Source organism: Pteropus alecto, unplaced genomic scaffold (assembly GCF_000325575.1).
Source record: "Pteropus alecto unplaced genomic scaffold, ASM32557v1 scaffold359, whole genome shotgun sequence".
Classification (NCBI taxonomy): domain Eukaryota; kingdom Metazoa; phylum Chordata; class Mammalia; order Chiroptera; family Pteropodidae; genus Pteropus; species Pteropus alecto.
The window spans coordinates 447,564-471,917 of record NW_006443119.1 but is presented as its reverse complement, the minus strand read 5'-3'; the positions used below and the strand labels follow the sequence as shown (position 1 = coordinate 471,917).

Genomic DNA, 24,354 nt, shown 5'->3' with positions numbered 1-24,354 from the left:
ATCTGTGTGGTCACAAATGGTAAGATTTGATTTTCTTTTATGGCCCAGTAATACTCTGATGTATATATGTACCACGTCTTCTTTATCCAATCGTCTATTGAGGGGTACTTAGGTTGCTTTCATATCTTGACTATTGTAGATAATGCTGCAAGGAACATAGGGGTGCATGTATCTTTTCAAATCAGTACTTTGGATTTTTTTCAGACAAATACGCAGAAGTGAAAACACTGGGTCATAAGGTAGTTCTATTTTTAATTTTTCGAGAAAACATCATACTGTTTTCCATAGTGGCTGTACCAGTTTGTAATTCCACCAACATTGTGTGAGGGGTCCCCTTCCTCCATGTCCTCGCCGACACTTGTTTTTTGATTTTTTTTGTTGGTGGTCATTTTAACAGGTGTGAGGTGATATCTCACTGTGGTTTTAATTTGCATTTCTCTAATAATTACTGACATTGAGCATCTTTTCATATGTGTATGGGCCATCTGTTTGTCATCTTTAGAGAAATGTCTTTGCCTATTATTTAATTGGATTGTTTAGGGGTTTTTGGTGTTAGTTATATGAGTTCTTTATGTATTTTGGATATTAACTCCTGGGTGGATGTATGATTGGCAAATATCTTCTTTATTCGGTAGGTCATCTTTTCATTTTGTTGATAGTTTCCTTTGCTGTGCAAAAACTTTTTAGTTTGATGTAGCCCCATTTGTTTATTTTTTCTTGTTTCCCTTTCCCAAGGCAATATATCAGAAAAGATATCTCTAAGAGCAATGTCAGAGAGTTTACTGCCTATGTTTTCTTCTAGGAGTTTTATGGTTTTGGGTATTACATATAAGTCTATAATCCATTTTGAGTTTATTCTTATATATAAAATAAGAAGGCGATCTAGTTTTTCTTTCTCTTTCTTTTTTTTTTTTTTTTGCATGTATCTGTCCAATTTTTCCAGCACCATTTATTGAAGAGACTGTCTTTACCCCATGGTACATTCTTGCCTCCTTTGTCATACATTAAGTGAGTGTATAGGCATAGAAGGGTTAGAGAAGTACAAATTAGTAGTTGCTAGAGAGTCGCGGGGATGGAGAGCATGGCGTAGGGAATGCAGTTAGCATTAATGTATTGGCTAGGGGGAGAGCCAGAGGGTAGTATAGTTTAATGTCAGGTATTGTGATACCTCCAATTTTGTTCTTTTTTCTCAGTGGTGCTTTGTCTATTTGGGGTCTTCTAGAATTATTGGTTCTAGTTCTGTGAAAAATGCCATTGATATTTCAATAGGGATTGCATTGAATCTATAGATTGTTTTGAGTAGTATTAATGGTGTTAATTCTTCCTATCCATGAGCATGGTATATCCTTCCGTTTATTTTTATCTTCTTCAGTGTCTTATAATTTTCCAAATACAGGTTGTCTAATTCCTTGGCTAAATTTCTTCCTAGGTATTTTTTTAATACTATAGTAAATGGGATTGTTTTCTTAATTTTTCTTTTTGATAGTTCATTATTGATGTATAAAAAGTGATTGATTTCTGAATATTAATTTTGTATCCTGCTACTTTACTGAATTCATTTATTAGTTTAATAGGTGTTTTTTTGTTTGTTTTTGTGGAATTGTTAGTAGCCTCTTTGTGTTTGTTTCTATGTATTTAAGATCTGCTACATCTCCAGTCTTGGCATGGTGGCTTTATGTAGTAAAGCCTATTGTAGTTGAGCCTTAATTGCTGTTGGCACATAAATGGGTAGGATTGCCCTCAGGATGACTGGCTGTGAAGATTGGCCACATTAACAGCATATGAGCTGCTCTGTGGGGGCTGACCCCACAATGCAAGATTCGCTCCAGTGGGTTCTGGTGCCTACAGAGACCACCCTTTGGGTATGCTGTTTGTAGGACTAATTGGGTGGTACTCTGTTGTGGTCTGAAATTGGCCACTAGGTGTGTTGATTCTGGGGCCTCTTGGGAAAGCCTCGAGTCCAGGCCAAGATCAGCCACTGCCTGTGATTAGTCCAGGGCTACCTGGTAGGAGCTGCAAAGTGATCTGTGGTTGGTAGCTGCCTATGCTGGACATGGAGTTATGTGAAAGACCGCAATATGAACTGAGGACAGCTGCCACCAGTACTGGGCCTGGGGCAGCTCAGCAAAAGGCACAAGGCACCCTGAGGCCTGCTAGCTGCCCATAAGGCCTTGTCACTGAGCGAGCCTCGGGAGGTACGTGAGTTGGGTGAGGTGGGGAGGGTAGAGTTCACTAGGTTAATGCAGATTCAGATGTGGCACCAGCGCTGAGCCTGGGGCCACTCAACAAAAGGCACAGGGCACACTAAGGCCAGTCACCACCTGCTTGGGGCCTGCAGACTTTTGAGAGCTTTTTAAGAAAGACTGCAGACCAGCCAAGGCCAGCTGCCTACTGCTGAAAGAGCCTTTGGCAGTGAGTGGGGTGGGGTGGGGGTCTCAAGGAGTCACCAGAGTAGAGCAAGCAAAGTTCACCAGGCCAATGTAGATTCAGATTTGGCTGTGTTGGTGGAAGGCTCAACACAGGAAAGGTGACATCTTCCTGCTGGTTGTGTGGGAGGAGGGTTAAACACAGAGACAATGGCGGCTGTTCCTCCAGGCCTCTCCCTAAAGCCACACAACTTATTTTCTTCTTGTATGTCTCTGCCACCTCCTGAGCCACTGTCGCTCCACCACAGCCTAGGGTGAGTACCTGCAAGAGAGAGTCTGTGTATGGGTCCTTTAAGAGGATATCTGGTTTTCTAGTAGCCCTCTATCTCACCCAGATGGATGGAATCCCTAATTTTCACAGCCAGATTTTGTGGGGGCTCCTCTCCCTGGCACTGGTGCTCCACAAGCTGAGGATCTCGGTGTGGAACTGGGACCCCTTGCTTTTCGGTGGTGGGAGGGACCTCTGCAGCTGAGTCTCTCTCCCAATTCTCAACCAATACGTGGGGCCAGCCCATTTCACATCTCTGCTTGTCCTACCAGTCTTGACGTCGCTTCTTTATATCCTTAGTTGTAGGACTTCTGTTCGGCTAGTTTTCAATTGGTTCTCCTGGTTGATTGTTCTATAATTTAGTTGTAATTTTTGATGTGGTCGCGGGAGGTGAGCACGGCATTTACCTACGCCACCATGTTGACTGGAATGCATATGTATCTTTTCAAATTAGTGTTTTCATTTTCTTTGGATAAACACCCAGAAGTGGAATTGCTGTGTCATATGGTAGATTTACTTTTAGTTTTCCATACTATTTTCCATAGTAGCCACACCAATTTACACTCCCACCAACAGTGCACAAGTGTTCCCTTTTCTCCACATTTTCTCCAACACTGATTGACTTTTTGATAATAGCCATTCTGAGAGTTCTAAGGTAGTATCTCATTGTGGTTGATTTGTATTTCCCTGATGATTAGTGATGCTGAGCATCTTTTCATATGTCTGTTGACCATCTGTATATCTTCTATTTCTTAAGATTACAGTCATATCTCATTTTATTGTGCTTCACAGATATTGCCTTTTTTACAAATTGAAGGAAAGACCATCAAGATTATGACTTAATTTATTGTGGTACTCGCTTTATTATGGCGGTCTAGAACCAAATCCAAAATATCTCTAAGGCATGCCTGCATTTCAAAATGAGATAGATAGGAATGTGGTTGAAAGTTTAAAATCATCTCACCTGGAGAAAGGGCTAGATTAGATGACCAAAATGGTCCTTTCATTTTAGCATTATCTAACTTCCATCAAAGGAACATTTCAGAAATCGGAAACAATCAAATAAAAGTTACTAAAAAGAAATTCTTGCCTGTTTTCCTGTAGTGATCACACATAATGCAATAAATGGGGACCCTCTGGCTCCAGGGGCTCATCAGAGCTCATTCAGTTCACTCCCTAACTCCCTGTAGGAGAAAATGTCCAATTCACCTTCTTAAAATGACCCCAAAATGGTGCACATCTGTAACATTTGTTTGCCACAAAGAAATATATCTTTTGTTAATTTTGCCAAAACCTAGAAATGAACCAGTTTCTGCTTCTCATTGAAACTCTTTTGGTTTACGTTCAAACATGGGATTAAGTTAAAAGTTTTAAGTTTGACCCTGACATAGATTATTTGGCTTACCACAAGGAAAAAAGACTCCATTACACAGCCTAACTCTCCCCTGCCTTCTTACATGTACCTATGTGTTCATGAGGAGGAAAGGGAAGATGACTCAATGCAAACTTGTCACCATTACCAGAAAAACCAAAGGACAGGTCTTGACAGCACTGTGTCATAGCAGAATCGTGTGTTAAACCAGTTAAGAGCGTATGTTCATTTTAGACCCAGCACCTCATTTACTGGCTTGGTGTCTTAGCAAGGATTAATAAGGCAAGACACCACCTCTCTGAGCCTCCAATCCCGTCACGGTTGTGCAAAACAAATCACGGTTGTGAAAGGCCTTTATAAAGTAGTACATGTTACTTGTATTCATCTAAAGACCACAGTTCATTACTACTATATGTATCATATTCCTTCAGATCAAACTCTGCCTGTTCAAAGGTTTTATTGTAATAGAATCTTGTTTGGGGTCAATTTCTAGAAATCCCTTTCTCAGTTCCATATGCTCATGCCAGCAGAGAGAGGACTAGTAAAATGAAGTTTATTTACAGCCAGTCACAAGTGAAAAGGTCTATTATTCTGGACCTAATAAAGAAAGGTAGGAGGCATCACACACACATACCCATCCCTTTCTTTTCAAGCCCCAGATGGATAATGTGTGAATATGAATATTTTTCAAGTCTTTCTTTTAAAAAGTGAGATGAAAAAGAAATAAACTTAAGTGTAATTGTTTTTTGATGGTAAAACCAAAGAACTCCAAAGGAATTCAGCTCAGCCCTTACTCCTTCCCATTGTACAAGGAAAGATGTGGTCATATAAATGACTTCTGTGAACTAAGCAGAGACCAAAGCAGTGGTTCTGAACCTTTTTGGCATCAAGTGATCCCATTGGGAATTCGACAAAAATAACCTCTCTCAGGAAAATGATCAAACAAAATCTTGCACACTATTTCAGGGAGTTCATGGATCCTCTGAAGACCAACCAAAGACTGCTTCTAAGAGCCCCGGGTTAAGAAGTTTGGGGCTAAAGAAAACATTTATTGGGTAAGACTTCACTGTAACAAAGCCATCATCGTACAGCAGTTAGTGGCAGTGTGCCAGCAATGGGTAAAAATCACTGTACAAAAACCCCTGTCCTAATGTACTTTTATTGCTTATTTTTATAGTCTAAATTACGCTGCAATTCAGGGCCAATCCTTGCTTCTTTTGCCTTGATTGATGACAGAGAACAGCTTGGTTCAGTTTTCTATATGAATAACCCTTTAGAGATGGGAAGGAAAGGATCTGTTTTGGGGCTAGGAGGTTAATTAGGTAGTAGGAACAGATGAGCAAGAGGCTGTGGAATATTTTGCAGAGGGACTGTAAAATAACAGGAAGGCCCCACCTGCCTGAACTTTGAATGGGCTGTCTGACCTTGAAAGTAGGGGAGTAACTAAAACCACTGAAACCACATGAATGAAAAAGGCAATCTACGATGGCCCCTTCCGTCAATTTAAAATGGCTTTTAACTTGAAAATTTAGTACATTTTAGCTAACTGGAGGAAACAAGATGGAAATCAGATTTAGATTAGAATAAAAATTTATTTTGGTAAAGAATTATATATTTTTTATTTGCAAAAGCTGAAAATGCTTCTATAAATGACCAGCCCAGAGCTTGTATTTCCACTGCATTAAACAAGTGTCTGTCATTTCTTCTTGCCAGGTTTGGGGGCCTTTTCTAGGCCTTGGATGTGTTTTCGAGGAAGGTGATATTCTTCTATAATCCAAAAAACAGAAACTCATCAATGGGCTATAACCCTGCCCTCTCCTCCCCCAGCTCCCCGTTTGTCTCACAATGTCCCTTCTTGGCCCTGATCCCCATGGACCCCAATCCACACAGCTATCTCCTGGCCCTCTCATCCCTCCGTGCATTCATTCCTGTTGTCAGACAGCCTCTGTTCAAATGATTTCCACCGTGTGATCTGCTCTTCTACTCCCAGCTCTAACTCTGCTCCTATAGAAAGCCTTCTGGGATGGACCATTTCTCCTTATACTTCAAGGCTGAAGTGCATAGTTCAATAACTTTCACATTGATAGCTACTTGCAAGGTGTACTTCAGGGATTTAGAATTTTCTCATGAGAGAGAATGTGTGTGTGTGTTCAGTCGTGTGTTTGTTTATTTTCCTCTGTATTTCTTTTCAGCATCTCATATGGGGTTCTTAGCTTAAAAAGGCTCAATTCAAAGTTAACTGCTGGGGACTGCCTTAGATTTGCTCATTGAGCATTTACTATATGCCAGGCCCCAAGCATGAAAAAAGAATGAAAGCAAGGTCTCTGACTCAAGAGGAGGTTCTACGAGGAGGTTCAGACATTAGAAAAAATTAGCCAAGTAGCAAACACTAACTAGAAATATAAACACAACTGGAAAGTGCTATGTTAGCAATTTTTCAAACACCAATTTAAGAAAACAGGAAAAAAAAAAATAAGACATGTCTGAGAAAGGCTTCCTGTATCCCCTAAGCTGGCCAATGAGTCTTTAGGGTTGGGCTGTGGGAAGCACACCAGGTGAGCCCCCAAGTGTGAATGTGCACAGTGTGTCTGGGGAGCAGCAGGACACCAGCATGCCTGAGGGTAGGATGGGGGTGGGGGAGCGGCCAGAGAACCTGACTGGAAGACTGGGGTTGGACTGGGAGGGTCCAGTTTACTGAGCTTAGGAGTTTATTCTGAAGGCATTGAAAAGGCATAAAAAATTTTTTAGAGGGGAGTGATATGATCACATTGTTTCTGAAAGTTGACTCAGGCAGAGATGTGGAGGATGGCTTGAACTGAGGACAAACTACAAGCTTGGTGACCCAGAGCTGGTAAAGAAGTTAGGCTCTGGAGTCTGACAAATAAAAGTTCAGAGCCCAGCTGCAGCACTCGATAGCTGAGTATCTCAGGGCGAGGTACTGAACCTCAGTTTCTTCATCTGCGAAACAGAAACAGTTCTGAAGCATCACTATGACTGAGAGAGACGGTACCCGCAAAAAGCCCAGCAAAATGCCTAGCACAGTTTGGGTGCTTCACAAATGTCTTGTAAAAAGGGAACCAGGAAGAAAACTATAGTATGGTGGAGAAAACATTGAATTTGGGGGCCAAAGGATCTGGTTCAAACGTTGGCTCTACCTCTTGCTGCCTGATAAGAAGCTTACAGCCATATACATATAGAGGTTTTGTGATAACTAGAGTGAGCTGAGTTGGTGGGTAGATTTTGGCCAAGTTAGACCAATGTCCCTCCTTCTTCAGAGGGGATGCTCACCAAGCAACAGCCGGCCAAGGTGGTGGACCTGGTTTCCCTGGATCTGGACCTGCAGGCTGTCTTTGGCCCCAGGAGCAGGAGTGACAGTGGTGCTAGCCTGGCATCTCTGCTGGAGTATGGCAGCCACTGTCCACGGGTCCAGACCATATGCCTCCAAGTTCCGGACCACAGTAACCTGGGGGAAACAGAAGACTGATGGTGGGTGTGGACCACATGCCCTCCCTCCAGAGCCTTGTAGAGCTGCAGCAGCCTCCTCACACTCTATGCTCCCACCCCTACAACCATGGTACCCTTTCATCCAAATAATTTATTTTTGTGCTTCTAAATCGATTCTTTCTACTCCAGCTAATAAATGCCTTATATTTTTAGTGAGATAGATACTCTCTACCCTGCGTATAACATATACTTTTTAAAAAATATTTTTATTATGGAGAATTTAAAACATAAATAAAAGTAGAATAGTACAATGAGCTCCCATGTACCCATCATCAGTTTCAAGAATTATCAACTCGTGACCAACCCTGATTGATCTATATTCTCATCGACACCCCCACTCCTGTATTCCTTTAAAGCAAATCCTCCTATACATCAGACCATTTCATCTACAAATATTTCAGTATGTATCTCCAAAACATAAGGGCTCTTTTTAACGTAAAGATGAAACCATCATCACACCTAAAAATAAACAATAATTCCTTATACCAAGTATCTCATCAGTAAAACATGCATTTTTTTATTTTTCACCAGCTTCACAAATGACAAGTATGTGACTCTGATCTCTATCTCACACACACACAAACACACACACACACACACATTCTTAAAAGTCACAATTCTCCCTTTTTTTTAAAACAAGTTCTCTCTCATTCATGACTAGAGATGGTAAAGTGCATCACTATCAGGAGTAGGTCAGGAAGGGCTGCTCTCAATAAAGTCTCTGTAAAGTCTCTAAAAGTTCTAAATAATCTACTCTTGTCAAGGGACTCCAGCCCCAGAGAATCTCTGAATCAGTAAAACATTAGAGGTCACATTTATTCCAACTCACTATCTAATGCATAATGCCCTGACTATACCTTCCTCTGACAAATGGTTCCCTAATCTTTGCTTGCAGACTTCCAGAAAATAACTCTCTATTTTAGAAAGCACAAATTTCAATTTTGGACAATTCTAATTGCTATTATTAATATTAAAAAATGAGTGTTTGAATAAGCTAATATACATAGAAATTGCTTAGTACAGAGTCTGGCACACAACTACATGCTTAAGAAACAGTGGCAATTGCTAATTATCATTAAGGTTATCATTACTGGTTTTCATTTATTGAATGCTTATAGGCCAAGTACTATTCTAAGTGCTTCACCCATATATATTCCCTCACTGATTCTCACAGTACCTTAGAAGGGAGGTATTAATCTCATTTTTTACATAAGGAAACTCAGGCAAAGAGACAGTAAGTAACTTGCTCAAGGTCAAACAGCGAGGCAAAGGCCGCAATGTGGACCCAGGTCTCTAATCCCAAAGCCCACACTCATAACTGTACCCCTAAGGCATACAGAGTCAGTGCACTCCTTTTCCTGAGGACAGCTTTTCACATATTTGAGGATAGATGTAATTTGTTCCATATGACTTTGTGTGGCCAAGCTAAACACGATCAGTTCCTTCAGCAATTCTTTACAAGTTATTTTCATTGAGCGAAGCCCAAGAGATAACAGAATAAGAGCTGAAAGCCCATAACATGGTTCAAGAAAAAAATGAAAATAAAATCTTGTTTACCCCTGGAACCAGGCTCCACAACATCCTAGAGGCAGTGAGTGAGGGGTCAGCTTCACCTGTTTTATACAGGGCCCAGCCCAGTCACACAAACGTGGGTGCTTCATAAATGTTTCACAAATAACAAATAACATTTAACAAAAAACTCCAATCACGTTAGAGATACTAGACTTAGCAGAGACATTAAATCACCATTTTCAAACATTTGTGCCTTTTTAAAAACTACCTTTTTATTAGAGGCTCTCTGTGCTAGGGTGATGTCAATTGGGCAGATTTTGCCTTTCTTCACAATGGGCTCTTGTCCGGGAAAGGTCACTTGATAGGCAGGCTGCAATTTTTCCAAACATCTGAAATGGGCGTTAATGAGTTGTAGACTGATAAAGCCAACTGGAACGTTTCCTCATAGCCCACCAGAAGCAGGCAGTTGGGTGTAAGCTGATCTTGCAGGCAACTGTTCACCCTTGGCTGCACATTAGAATCATTCAAATCATCTAGGGAGCCGCACGCAGACCAATTAAGCCAGAAACTCTGACCAGGAATAGATATTTTTTAAAGCTTCCCAAGTGTGGCCAAAGTCAAGACCCACTGATTCACTGAGTGAAACAACTGCAGCTTGAGCCCTTGGAAACTGTCCGCTGGCCTAGCCTTCGAAGAATTTGCCCAGGCTTCTTTGTGGAGTCTACTGCCTGTGTCAAGACTCTAGCTTACCCAACCTGGTCAAGTGCCACTTCACATTGCTAACATGTTCCAAAAGTGCATCTTTTATACAACGCCTTTACCACAAGGAATTCCTGCCTTTCTTCTAACTAGATTTTTCCTGCTATCTTATATACTGAAATCAACAAACTTTTCCTATCAAGGGCCAGACGGTAAATATTTTAGTTTAAGGGCCACGTGGTCTGTTGTAACCACTTAACTCTGCCATTGTGGCATGAAGGCAGCCCACAGACAATACATAAATAAATGGGTGTGGCTGTGTTCCAATAAAACCATACTTTAAAAAGAGGTAGCAGGCCAGATTTGGCCCACAGCTATAGATCACAAACTCCTGATATAAATAATTTTCAGTTTTGGTTCTGTGGAAAGAAAAGAGTGTAAGAATCTTTCTTTGAAAACTTTAAGACAATACCCCCTCAGCCTTCTTTTAGTTTCTAAATCTTTTTGAAGTTCTTATTTTTAATTAGTGTTCTCTTTCTTTCTCCCTGTCCTACACTATACAGGCTCAAATCGTTTCTGAGACGCTCCACATCAGAATTACCCAAGCCTGTGTCGGTGAAGACTGACATGGTATGAATTACAGGAAAAGAGTCAGTGACTAAGACAGTGACGAGTCTAAAGTTCAATGTGATAGATATTAAAAGGAGGGGGCCGAAACGCTGGAGAGGGGCTGCCATCCCCACTACCTGGTCAGGAGACTGTCCCACGGTAGCTTCATATCTGTGTGCTGTTCACTTTTCTCTAAGATGCAGTCACATAGGATGGGATCCAATTTCACGAGACTAAAGAAAAAGAAGAAATAAAACAATCCCAGCCCCGCCCCTATGACCCAAGGGCCAGCTAAGGATTCAGGTCTTATTATAATGTCCTTTATAGTCATTCAAGGCTATTAGACCAATTGTGGGACCGCAGTCTACAAAGCAATGCACCTATGTATGCTTTCCCAGAACAAGAGAAAAGCAGGTGGTGGAGGGAAAGTGGGATGGGAAAAATCTAAATCAGGATTCTTGGCTCAGTTCTTCTACTAACTAACCATTATTAGGCTGGTACAACTTTTGACCATAAGGATATCTTTCGAAAGTAAAAAAAAAAAAAAAAGTATGGAATGCTCTCTATTTGGCAGTTTACCTTCTGAATCCACTTACTAAGAAAACAGAGAAGACCAGAAAGCTACAACAGAGGAAAATTCTTTAAAGTTTGCATTTTATCCCTTATGATAAGCACCTGCATCTGAAAATCAGTAGTCAACAGATACAATGATACTTAGTCTACAGTCAATGTTGACAGCACGAACAGAGCTGAACGCCCTGGACTGGAATCCTAGGTGCCCACAGCCCGCGGTTTCGAAACCACGGTCTTGCTTTTTTTCTACAAGGCTGTGATTTCCTACAAGCCCCTGCATCCCGACACCCTGCACAAATTGCCCAAGTCTGCTAAAGATGAATACTCACAACACAGAGTTCTCATCCCCATCGACTCACTTTTTATTGTCGGCATCAACCAGGTCGTTTTTCTTGGCGTAGTTGATGATGATCGTTCGGACCTCGCCACCCTCGAGAACGCTCCCCTTCCTAGATGAGAAGTGCCCAGGGGGTTAGCTCATGCTGTGCCAGGAGACAACCTGCAAACAGAGGCCCACTCTCCACACAGCAGGGGCTTTCCCCAGCCTCTCGACCTCTATTTTCTTCCCTTTTCCTGACCCAGGAGAGCAGGATCGTGTATAGAACAGTTATAGGCAGAAAAGGGAGAGACCTAGTCTCTCATTCATTTGGTCCTGAGACACTTTCCAGAGGAAAGAGGCTTGAGCTGGATCTGGGAGAAAGGGAGAACAGGGCAGAGCAGTTTTTGCCAGTCAAAGAAGAACCAACTCAGGCAGAGAGGGACTACAGGCCAGAACACCAAGCAGGCGGAGATGGGCTGCTCTCCAAAAACTCACTTGTGGCCAGACTCCTGGAAAAGCAAGGTCATGCTGGCTGGGACACAGTAGAGGGGTTTTATATCTGGAGGGTGATAGGGCTGTTCCCTGCTATCCTCCTGGACAGGCTCGAGTGTGACGAAAGATGTGATCCTAAAACCCAGCAGAAGGAAAGAAAAAAACACATTTTATACTAGTGTCTTGGCAAGTCCCAGTTCATGGCCCAGGTGCCCTGGGGCCAGCTGAGCTACGGTGAGCAGGCCCCCTGCACTCACCTCGGGTGTTTCCAGTCCACAGCCACAATGCTCTCCACCCCTTTGCTCAGCTCCTTCACCTGTATAATCTGCTCCTGCTGCATTTGCTGCAGGAACTTAGAGAGCTAAGGGAGAGAGGGCCAGGAGGAGGGGACTCCATCACTTCCACACACACACTGAGCACCTAGGATGTGCCAGACACCGAGCTAGGCAGGTCCTGGGGAGGGATGTGGGACAGTCCCTGCCCTCATCGAACTAGGAACTGGGAGGCTCCCACCTTGGAGAGTGAAAAGCTGCTAGACTAAGTGGTGAAGCCTTTCAGAATTGTGACCAAACGTAAGGGGGTTGAGAGGAGAGAGGGGAATGGGTGCCCACCCAACTGCCTCAGCCCAGGGCGAGTTTTCTCCTCCTTTCCCCCTATGCCTGGAATCAAAAGGCTTAATTCCAGCCTGAGCCCTGGACATGGACTTCCCCAGTGTCAGTACAGCTCACGCTGCGTGTGCCCATGCAGAGAAGGCGCCACTTACCTTTTTGTAGCTTGACTTCTTTATGTCCAGTTGTCGTCCTTCAGGGCTGATGGCAGATGGAAAAGGCAAGTTAAGCTACCAAAGCAGTAGTGGTGGGGCCTGCCTGACATTGAGAGGAGGGCACTTTTCCTCAGCTTTCCTCCTCCATGTTCAGAAAGAGGCTGCTGTTCCAAATCTGGCGGCATCATGGAAGGATACAGACTTTAGGACATGCTCAATCACTGCTGTTCAACAGACCTTTCTGTAAAGATGGAATGTTCTCTATCTATTATCCAATGTGGTAGCCACTAGCCACACATGGCTACTGAGTACTTGAACTGTGACTAATTCAACCAAGGAACTAAATTATCGGATGTGGTTCCATAGTGTAGCAGTTAGCACGTCTGCTTTACACATAGAAGGTCCTGGGTTCACGCCCCAGTGGAGCCACGGTCCATGGTCTACAGCCATGCCACCCTGAACAAGCCCGATGTCTGATCTCGGAAGCTAAGCAGGGTCAGGCCTGGTTAGTACTTGGATGGGAGACCACCTAGGAAGACCGGGTGCTGTAAGTATAAATAAAAAATGAAAAATCTATCTAATTTTAATTAATTTAAATTTAAATAGCCACAGGTGGCTAGAGGCTATTGTACTGGATACAGCTTTAGATGCCTCTCAAACTACACAGCCTTCTGTGGCCTCAGAAATTCCACCTCAAGGTGAATTTTGCCACACTAAGCTCACTATAGCAGCTGGGCCTAGAGAACATACACCACAGGTCCAATCTGGCCACACCACCCACCTGCTGTCTGCAACTGCCTTAGTGTGACAATGGCAGAGTGGAGGAGTTGCAACAGGGACTGTATGGCCTACAAAGCCGAAATATTTACTATCTGGCTCTTTATAGAAAATGTTTGCTGATTCGAGCTACTAGCTTTCATGGGGATGGTCCTGATGCAAGCTGTAATCACACCTCCAAACTTCAGGATTTCCTCATGGGACATACAACAGCGTGGGATTCACAGGGAGCCCTCTCAGAACTCACCTGAATTAGAATTAGAGTAAAAACCACTTTTTACAAAACAGAGCAACATTCTCAAAAAGAAAGCAGCTCAGTCTCTGGGTAAAAATCAGTAAGCAGACCTGGCACAATAACATCTATCGAGTGCTGAGTAAATGTCAGGCTATTCAATCTTGACAGCAATCCTGCACATGCTGGAGATGGGGGCTTGCAGAAGCCAGTGACGAGTTTGGGTTCGCCCACTCCAAATCCTGGGGAGCTGGCATTTGAGCCCAGACGACTCTGTCTTCGAAGCCCAGGTCCTGTTCACAAGTGATACGCTCTCCCCTAGTGGCTTGTACTTGGGAGTGGGGCAGAGGAGACACACTGATTCTTCCTCCTGATACAACCTAACCTGGCCCACCTACTTTTCAGGACAAGAGCGAGGGGGCCGAATGGTCCAGAAGTCTTCTAACAAAAAAGCTGCCCCAGGACTCTTCCTGGACAGCACATACTGCCCGATTCATGACAGGTGGCCCAGAATTGCCGTCGCAGAGGCAGTGCTCTGAGAAGAGGCAGATTCTGAGATTCTGAGAAGCTCAGGAATTTTAACCAAGTCCTCAACAGCCTTTCACTGGCTAAAAGTTAAGTTTTGAAAACTCAGGACCTACTTTAGGACCTACTTTAGTTGCCAGATCAACCCTCCACTCCATCTTCCCACAGCATGTCCCTCAATCAATTCCCCCATGGCCTCTATCCTGCCCTGTCCAAGAAACAAGACTGAGACCCACGCCTGGCAGCCAGCCCACACCGTGCCTTCCATACCAGCAGGAGAACATGTGGCTGCCAAGGAAAGTGCTGGTGAGTAATGGGAGGTCCGCCTTTTTGACTCGGCACTTCAAAGCATGCAAGAAGCAGCGCTGTAACAGTTCATCCATTTGCTCTGCAAGGAAAAGACAAGAACCACAGCCTTCCTAAGGGACACAGACTGCCTCATGCACCCACCTGGCTCCACCCCTACCTCATCCCTCAGCTCTGGCAGGAACCCATTCCCAGGCTACAAAGTTCCCCGACTCTCTGGAGCACTGAGCCTTTAGAGAGGGTTGACCCCAGAGAAGGAGTCCAGCACAAAGATCCCCCGAACCAGGAGCCAATGCTTCTCTGATAGAAAGAAACCTCAGAAGGCTCTGTAGCTGGAAATGGTCCAAAGGCCAGAGCAGACTGGCACCCAGAGAAACACGACTTATGAGAAAAAAGATTCCCAGGTGAGATGTCAAAGGGCTGGTGTACCACCGTCAACAAAAATAAGGATGTTCTCCTCCTCTCCCAGGGCTCTGGTGCCGCCCTAGTCAGAGGAGTGTGGCTTCAGTGTCTTAGATTGGGAGGAGATGACCCTTTACTCCCAGAGCTATACCTTGAAGGGTCTTGCTATCTGTGGGGTCTGAGTTCAGGCCCCCGATGCTGGAGTCTTCTGAGGCTTCCGATGGGGTCTTCTTCCCATGCATCTGCTGGACCTCCCCGTTCTCCTCCTCCACTCCCTCCAGGGCCAGGTGCCTCATGTCTCCTTGCAGGGCAGGGTCTGCATAGCTAGATCCCTTCTTGTCACTGAGATCAGGAGGATCCAGGGCCAGTGGGGCAACGGAAGGTGGAGAGGACTTGTCTCCAGATCTCCTGGAAAAATCTCATTTCAGAAACACCAAGTAGCAAACCACGGCACTTTCCAACTTGGGCCAGGGGGTCGGCTGGGAGTACAGACACCACAGGTAGGGGTGTCCAGGAGAGGACAGAGAGCCTGGGCTCTCATCTCAACTCTATTTCCAATTCGAGGCCCAGATAAGTCCCATGCCTCAGTTTCCTCATTTCTGAAATGGGAAGAATAATTCTTGCCTCCTCCCTATCCCAAAGGAGTAATAATATTATTAACAGACACCCAGGGACAGAGAAAGATTAAAGAAAAAGTAGTCAAAGAGAAATCCCCAAAAGTATTCCCTTCATATGAGTTAAAAATAAAACTATTTTGAATTAAATAACAAAATTAAGATCACAAATGCACCTGTAGGACCAGTTTGGTGAAAAACACCTAGACTGCTCAGACTGCCGAACCAGTTGTTTCTGTGTAAATTAGAATTCAATTTAACTTGCAGAGTAGAGATTACAATGGTTTATGCCACTAAACTTTAAGAAGACAGGAGAAAATGTGATGCCACATAGTGGAGCATGCAGAGAGGTAAAAGCAGAAAGCTTGACCTTGGTCAAGATTATGTGACTCAAACTAAGTTTTAACAGCTGCAGCAAGGCTCATTACTATTGTGACCGATGAGGCCAGAGTATGTTTAGGCTATTCTGATCAGGTAAATACCATTAAAAAATGTTTAAAGGTCCAGCGTGAGTTGGGGCTGAGGCAACCACTGATAAGTAACCTAGACAACATGACCTTGATTGCCATTGCACAGAATGATAGTTAGAAAACAAGGTGCTGGGAGAATATCAGTAAGCAGCCCTCAAATGTCTGCTAAAACACAGGCTGATGAGATTGTACCCCCAGCAGAGCAGGGCTTAGTCAATACTTCTTAAAAGTGAATAACTCCAAGACAGGGCTAAAAATATAAGAATGAATCTATACCAACAGGCCACAACACTTGGCCAAAAGACCCGGTATATTGCTTTTGACAAAAGCACACTATTTGGTGTTTCGGTAAAATGACAAGAAAATAACGAGAAAATAAACTGGTATATGGCTCCAGAAAGCAACTGTCACAGTGAGAAAGTGTAAATTCCATACCGGAGAGGAGGAGATCTGTAACGTGACATTTGAACAACATAAAAGTAAGCATCGCCCTGGCATCTGAGGCTCTACTCTGCTTTGATGTAGATTCAAAAGTGCGAATTGCTGAGCACTCGTCATGGAGCCAGAAGATGTGTGCGTGGTAGATAAGGCCAGATCAACCAGAGCAATAAAAATAAAGACTATCATTGTACTGAGAGGCAGAGTAGACAATCTCTAAGGCCTTCTTCCAGGCTGAGGATTCTATAATCCACCTAGAAAATAATCAAAGTTCTTTGTAATCTCTTCTCTGAAAAGGCAAAAAAAAAAAAAAAAAAATTGTTTCTCCACATTTAGCAATGAAATTAATGTTGCCTTAAGGACACAGCAGGGACCAAAATGCTCACTTCTGAATCCAGGCCTCATGCTCTCTCCACCCACACAGTTTTCCATAAAACAGAAGAAAAATACTGAACCCACCACAAGTGATCCTGGTAGGTGTGGAGCACAGAGAAGCCCCTTCCCTTCAGGCCTGAAGTCAGCATCTCAGATGTGGACATGGCAGCAACTCCGATGGCAACAGGGGCTCTACGGAGGAGCCCAGAGACAGGGGTCAGGCACAGTCTTTAAGAGGGCATATGTCAGGATCATCTTCCCACACATGTGCTAAAAGCACCACGATTGCAAATTTGAAGGATTCACTTGTATCACAAAACTAAACTCAGTCCAATCTCAATTTTCTTCAGTTACCTATAAATATGACTTTGAAAAATCTCATGACCAAACCTTCCTCTTCTGTATATGCTGTCACTGTTTTATTCTTAGCATGAATTAAACCCAGGTAGGACTTGAGAGGATAAAGTTCTCTTTCTTTAATTTCAAAACTATAAATGACCTCTCCTACGTTAAAGAAGGCACAGCCATCATATCCCAAAGTTCAGAAAGGAGGCCATTTATATACCATAAGTTAGGCTAAGAGGTGACATAGGGAAGCGAGAAGAGATAAATAGTGGCGCCAACTAGAGAAGTTCCTTCTGAGTTGGCTCTTTATAACAGGACTTGCTCTGCAACTATCTAAGAACTGGGTGTGTCCAAAATGTCAAAAACGACCACATTTACAGTAACTACAAAAACTTCCAAAGTCCAAATGGGAAATCTCTGTCATCGCAGCATTACTCAAGCACTGCTCACGCCTCGCCTGGAAGGATCGGTGACCAGCTGGATAACAGTCGAGGAATATACAAGCCTGGCAAGGCCATCTGGGCCTAAGGGAAAAGGTTCAAGGGCAGAGTTGCCAATACTTGAACTTAAAAAAAAATGTTTGCTAACTTTGTGGCTCCACCTTCTGTGCTCATAGGTCATTTCCTGCCACAGAAACTTTAAATCTGGCTTCTTTCCCAGTTCCTAAAAGAGGGGTCTTTCTCTTCCACCCATGGAAGGGTCAGTGACTCGGGAACTTCATCCTCAAACATGACTTGTAGTTTTAATAAACTCTTCTGTACTCTTATTCCTTGTCAAAATCCACTCCTAAGCTTCAACCCCACATACATTTGAAAGGCCAAACTGAGCAGGCCAAATACAAATCTCTGTAGTATTCTCCCACCATGGACAGAATACTGGGGGAGAAAACAACGACACCATCATTCTTTTTAACTGCAAGTTTTACTACAGGTCAGCAAGGAAGGAAACATTTCCATATGTTTGGTTCCAAAAGGTTCAAGGCAAACAGGAGATTATGAGTAGCAAAAATAAGATCTTTAAATACCAACCCCTCCCATACCTACAATCAATCAATCAATCAATCATTCAATCTCAATCTCAATCTCTCTCTCTCTCTGTCTCTCTCTCTCAAAGAAGCAATAAGTAGAATAATGAGATGTCATTTTTCACTCAGGATGACACAAATGAAAACGACCCATCCTATCCAGTGCTGGTGAGAATGCAGGGAAATAGGCTCCATATACCCTGTAGGTGGGAGTGAAAACTGATACAGCTTTTTTATAGGGTAACAGAAATTATGCATGATCTTCAGCCTAACAGTTCTGCTTCTTAGTATCTATTCTAGAAAAATATTGGCACTGGTATCCTTAGCGGCATCAGTAATATCGTCTGTGATAGACATGAACTGGAGGCAAGCAGCGTGCCCACTGGGAGAGGACTTCTTCCATCGCCACATACGAGGTAAAGAGTCAACATATCTGAGCTTGCTGACGTGAAAAATGTCCACACTACCTTCAGTGAAAAACAATACAGAAAGTATAATTGTTTGTTTGTATTTTTAAACATACATACCCCAAATCATACATTTTTATATGCATTACAGAAGGTCAGCAAATATACATATCAAAGTGCTGATGGTTACTTCTAGGAGAAAAGGACTGTGAGGTGCGGGGGCTTTAGATTTTTCAGGATTGTTCATATGATTACTTCCTAATTTATTTTTAAAAAGCAGCAGTGTGAGGAGTGGCGCCATAGTGTAGTGGTTAGCACGCCTTCTTTACACGCAGAAGGTCCTGGGTTTGCACCCCAGGTGGAGCCACAGACCATACCCTGGATGCACTGGGCCCCCTGGATGCGCTGGGCCCCCTGGGTGCGCCAGGCCCCCCTGAGTGCGTGGGGAGGCACCAGGTCCCAAGTGCCAGACGCAAGCACATGGGAGGAGATGCCCTGCCTTCAGAGATCCAGTCCTTAAGGGGAGACGGCAACATCCGTAGGTCAGGGGTGGATATGGGGGAGGGGGGAATAAAAGAGAGGGAAAAAAAAAAGCAGCAGTGTGGTGATGGCTGAACAACACTATAAACATACTAAAAATCACTGAATTATACATTTGAAACAGGTTTTTATAGTATGTAAACTATATCTCAATAAAGCTATTAAAATAATTAAAAGATGAGGATGATGTGGATGATGGAGAAAAAAAATGTCAAGGTCATAAAAGGCAAGGAAAGACCAAGGAAATGTCACAGACAGGAAGAAGACAGCTAAATGCAATGTGGTATCACGGAAAAACTGGGGAAATACAGTAAGTGTGTTAATAGGTTTATACCAACATTGATTCCTTAGTTCTGGTAACAGTACTATGGTTATAATGTTATCACTATAGGAAGCTAGTAAGGAGTATATCAGAACTCTGTACTACCTTTGCAACTCTTTTGTAAATCTAAAATTATTTAAGAAAAAAAAAAGATAAGCAGCAGTAACAGCAAATATACTTGGAGCAGATGTGTGGATACTCCATAGGCTAATTGCCACTCCTTGCTTCTTCCAGAGGAACTGTTTTTTTCTTTTAATCCCTTATCCATATACTTTGGAAATTGTCATTCCCTGCCCTTTCCCCAATTTTACCTAAATTTTCCCTTCAAAGGCACAGTTGGCTGGCACAGTACCTACCTGTTTCCCACCAAGGCAATGGCACACAGGTCACCCTTCTGTACCTGAGGCAGACCAGCAGGGGGTACCACTAGTCCTGGCAGCATCAAATCTGCAATAAACAGGACAAAAGCATCACAATATATGTTCTGACTTCATTTAATTCCATGTTTTACTTACATCATTTATTCATTCACTCAATAAACATTTACTAAGTATCAATTATGTTATTAATAATAAAAATTAAAAACTGGCAACCTGAGTAGCAGACTTTTGCCCTTTGTGGGGGCTAGTGGTCAAATGGAAGCATCAAGCTGAGGGTCCAGTTCTATAATCTATCTTATCCTGGTTCTCTAAATTCAGTTTGATGATTTAAAGTATAGCATATGGCAATTCACGAAGTACTTTCATATCACTTATTTAAGCCTTACAGCAGGGTCAGAAAGGCCCAGAGGGCTCATGGAAGAAACCAAGTGACAGACATAACACACATGGGGGATAAATTTCATTTTTTCAAATGTACAGATGTAGGAAATTAGTACATTTCTTAAAGTAGTGGCCCTTCCTAAGTAGGTTTCAGCCAATAGCCAGAATACAGGAAAATCCTCTTACCTGCTCCCCCCACCAGTTTTTCGAGCACTAGAGGCCATGTTGTGAACGTTGGTAGAAGATCAGGATAGGACCACAGGGTGTACACTGTCCAAAAAGAGACCCAGAAAACACTTACTGCCAAAATGTCAATCCCACGGGGAACTGGCAAAGCCAAATACTAAGATCACTTTAATTAGACTATAGAAAAGAAACTCAAAGCTAGAGAGAAGCTGTAAGGGGACGTCCAAAGAGGTTTCATTCTTTCGCAGGGACTTAAGAAATTGAATGTCACTTGAGACTTGCTCCACCTGGATTGCAGCAGCAGAAATTAGCCACAGTGGAAAAAGTAGGGACATAGATCCAATGAGGATTTTATTTATTACTTCAGAAGCAAATAATCTAAGGACAGGGCACCAGCCTGTAGGAAATTTTGAAACTTTCCCATGTTTATTATTTCTATTCCCTGTTTCTATAGGATTAGCAATAAAACCCTAGATCTGTACAGCAGCAGAGTGGGGGTTGGGTAGGAGTAGCATAAGGAGACTGCAATACACTGTTGCAGCCAAGTTTAGAGAAAGAAAAGCCCCAAGTGACAAAGTAGGTGTCAGTAGCTACGGAAAAGAGTAACAGACACTGAGTCTCTGCGATCTGTGACAGAAAGCAAAGAATCCTGAGAGCCAGGCAGAGCCTAAGAAAGACTCCTGAGCTATCTCTACTGAAGGACATCACTAAGACAACTCGGTATGTCTAGCTTCTTCCCTATAACATATCTCTTTGGTATCTTAAGAAAATCCTGCTACTGATTGTTTTAAGAAACATTTTTTTTACATGCCCTGAAATTCCACCCTTTTCAAGACTTCTGCTCCATCCCTAATTAACCCACTCTAAATTATTGTTCCTTCATTTCAGAACTTTACTTGGCAATCACTCTCCTCTGTTAGCCCTTTCCACCCCCCTCTCCTATAGCAGTTTTGCTCTTGAAAGACCCAATTCTAGGGACATTAGGTGCAAAAAAATCCTTAAGGATGGTATTGGGAGATTTTCAACTTGTTTGTTTTAAGGAAGACAGGTTAATGGAAGAAATAAGGAGAAACAGATATTAGGCAAGGATTATAGTAACGGCTATCTCCATCCTACTGCCATACCTGTCGGATATAGATTTTTCTCCAGTTCAAATAGGATGGGGTTACCACCACTCACGTACACAATTACTGCATCCCCTCTGTGAGCATACAACTTCACAATATTGAGCTCCTCCTTTCCAGGTACTAACTCAGAGACTTGATCGGTTCCAAGGGTGGGGAAAGCAGCTGTCACGTCAGCCCGAAGCTTTCTCCTGCAGAAAGCACACCAGTACCTGGTATGAATGCTGCCAGGATGGATTTTAATAAATACTGAAGACTCACTATAAAAAAGACTGTCTGATTTATGATCCTCTATTCGCACACACTCTTCCAAAACATCTAATGTCTCATTTATTTTCACATGTTCCTGGGGCATGTCCTGAGACCCAGTGAACAACCCAAAGTAGCCTGACGTTGGGAACTCAGCTCTACCTTCCTGACTCCATGCCTAGCCTTGGGACCCACTCCCTTCTCATATATGCTTGGTAAATCTGTCAGCTTATGATTTAACAGATACACCAGGGCACCAAGAATGACAACCAGAGAACACTGGTTCTAAAACTGCTGACGTGATATCTGCATTTGCAACAGTCCCGTCAAACAGATACAGTTCTTACCACATGTGCCTTATCCTCTCCCTCTTCAATCTCCTTCAGTCTCACCTGTCAAAAGTAATCACTACACACTTTTTTGGGGAAACTTGTAGTTCTGCGTGCTCCGTCTGATCTCTCCCAAGAGACTCTAAGCTCTTTGGAGGACAGGGACCCTGTGTTTCATTTTTGCATCCTCCACAACACCTTAAATAGACTGTAGTCTATAAGTGATTGAATTATGTTTGCTTTTAAACTCGCTAGAGTATCCAAAAGACGAATTACGTTTTCTTTTAAACTCACTAGAACATCCAAAAGACAGTCTGCGAGAGAATTCAGGCCTCCCTTTCACGTTCACCCTCAAAATGTGTCTAACTCACCCTTATCCCTTTCCGCGACTATACCCCTCGGCCTCCACCCCAGGTCGGCTGACCCAGCCTAGAGAGGGGGTACGGACCAACCGGGTTTGAGAGATATCTGGGTGCCTTCGTAGGCGGAATAGACCTTCTCTCTCTCACCTGTCCGACCCCTTGATGGCCGTGTTGGACTTGACCCGAAAGGCCTTGGCAAACATGTCTGCTGGAGTGGCCTGAGGAAGAAAAGAAGAGCACAGAAGCTAGGGGCTGTCAGGAAAACGAGAGCGCGGCTTCTTCCGAATCCGCAGCCTTGGGGGCAGCCATGCTGGGGCCCGGCTGGGAAATGGGCCCGGCTGGAAACCCAGGCCGCGCAGCTTCGCCGCTGTTGCTGCTGCGGAGACCGCGGCCGCCCCTAGTGGCAAGACCTGGAACTAAAGCAGGGCGGGGCGAGGACTACTCTTACGCGCGGAGAAGGGGCGACGCCCCACCCCTGCTGCCCGCCCCCACCCCTCCGACTACCCGGATCTGCGCCTGCGTGAGCGGCTTGAGCCTTCCTGTCTATAGTGACCCGCCCCTGCCGACGACAGTTACGTTCATTTCTACTCCATCTGCGTTGAAGTGCGCTAAGTACGAGTTCTGCCCGCTCCCGTTCCATTGAATTTAATTCAGTTTTACAAAATTAATTGAACGCCTGTGTTTTATTAAACTTGCAGGCCTCTTAAATGTTTTTCTTAAGGGTTTTTTTTTTTTTAATTAAATCTTTACATTTTATTGCACAGTAAAGGCCTTATCTAGGACTTGCTCTAAGTTTCCTTTTTCCTGTTTTTTAATTTACATGGGGTGATAACAATAACAGGAAATCCACTCTTATCCTAGATTTGCCCCTCTTGTTAAGAGTAAAAAAACTGTAAATGATCTTCAAATGTACTATTTTAAAATATTTTGGGCCATTTGTATTACATTTTGGGTATAGAGATTATTTGGGGGGGATATTTCCAAAGTTAATATGTTACTTATGAGTTTATTAACATGCATTGCTTATTAAAAAGTGTGTGAGATAACTTAGTATCAAATGAGGGTTTGGCTTCTCTCTGGCAGTGTGATCATGGCCCAATGGCTTATTCTTTCTGAGACTTCTCTGTGAGATGTGGATGTCGTACCTACTCCTAGTGCTTCCATGAGATAATGTATGCGATACATTGCACAGTGCTTTGTAAATGTCCAATAAATAGTAGATATTAGTAAAAAAAAATTTTTAAAGGAAAAATAATCAGTCTCAGACAGGGATGAGGGACAACTGTGCACCCTGGAAGCAAGGATTTAAGCACCTGTGTCCTCGCCACTGCTAAATTAAATTTTGCATATGAAAACTTCAGAACAGAGTGTCCAACCACAAAGAAAGAAAAAATCCAAATTGCTTGATTCGATGACACATCTGCACAAAGGAGAATACCATTGACTGTCCAAAGATTAGGCCCCCCACAGTGTCTGCCCACCACCAGTCTTGGAGGGACCCCTAATGTGGCTGAGGGGCCAGCCCCAACTTGGGCCCCTCTACACTTCTTGATGATTCTAGATGTCTTGAATAAGAAAAAATGAAACTCCGATTATCAGCCTTGAAATAATGGCGAGTAGAAGTCAAAACCCAAGGGGATTTTTCATCAGGACAGCCCTCCCCCTTACCTTAGTTGGCCACCATCCCACTTTCTCTGCGTGAATCACAAATCTTCCTGTTCCCTCCCGAGTGGCCTCATTAGCAGGTAAGCTGGCTGAACCTGGAGTCCAGCAAACCAGGATTCCTTAGCCTTCCTTTTGCAGCTCCGGTGCAGCCCCACAGGACTCTTCCACACTCTTGGGTCTGAGCTACAGAATTGCCGCAAGGCGCAGGGCAATTATACCAAGAAGGTTGCCATTTTGCCGAGCCTGAGGGTAGCTGGGAGATGACTCCTTATAATATCTTATAATAAATAGGACCCACCAGACTCTATTCCCCAATGTACACACACACACACACACACACACACGCACACACACACACACACGC

The 24,354-nt window shown here is 43.4% G+C and overlaps 1 protein-coding gene and 1 pseudogene across 2 annotated transcripts; one reads left to right on the top strand and one right to left on the bottom strand.

Moving 5' to 3' along the window:
- Positions 1 to 5,638: 5,638 nt before the first annotated feature.
- EIF2D (eukaryotic translation initiation factor 2D) lies at positions 5,639 to 22,743 on the bottom strand. Of its 2 annotated transcripts, XM_006922828.3 has the most exons (15): positions 22,473 to 22,743; positions 21,386 to 21,576; positions 20,262 to 20,345; positions 19,671 to 19,761; positions 16,761 to 16,868; positions 14,931 to 15,187; positions 14,342 to 14,459; positions 12,538 to 12,583; positions 12,032 to 12,135; positions 11,778 to 11,909; positions 11,323 to 11,412; positions 10,528 to 10,623; positions 9,351 to 9,471; positions 7,355 to 7,529; positions 5,639 to 5,833 (listed from the first exon to the last, which is right to left on the bottom strand). In XM_006922828.3, exons 1-15 carry the CDS (start codon positions 22,526 to 22,528, stop codon positions 5,763 to 5,765), a joined length of 1,740 nt encoding a protein of 579 aa, XP_006922890.1. In that variant the 5' UTR covers positions 22,529 to 22,743; the 3' UTR covers positions 5,639 to 5,762. The 2 variants fall into 2 exon arrangements, with proteins under 2 accessions (XP_006922890.1, XP_006922892.1); XM_006922830.3 differs by lacking the exon at positions 9,351 to 9,471 and having other exon boundaries at positions 5,657 to 5,833; positions 22,473 to 22,734.
- LOC112471867 lies at positions 12,976 to 13,091 on the top strand (annotated as a pseudogene).
- Positions 22,744 to 24,354: the final 1,611 nt, after the last annotated feature.

Bases quoted from the DNA above. Each gene is read 5' to 3' on its own strand.
- EIF2D (XM_006922828.3), bottom strand. From the start codon at position 22,528: ATGTTTGCCAAGGCCTTTCGGGTCAAGTCCAACACGGCCATCAAGGGG. The intron at 19,762-20,261 runs GTAAGAGGATTT...TGTTTATTGCAG, and splicing joins AAAACTGGTGGGGGGAGCAG to ATTTGATGCTGCCAGGACTA. The intron at 10,624-11,322 runs GTGAGTCGATGG...CTTTTTCTTTAG, and splicing joins GTTGATGCCGACAATAAAAA to TCTCGTGAAATTGGATCCCA.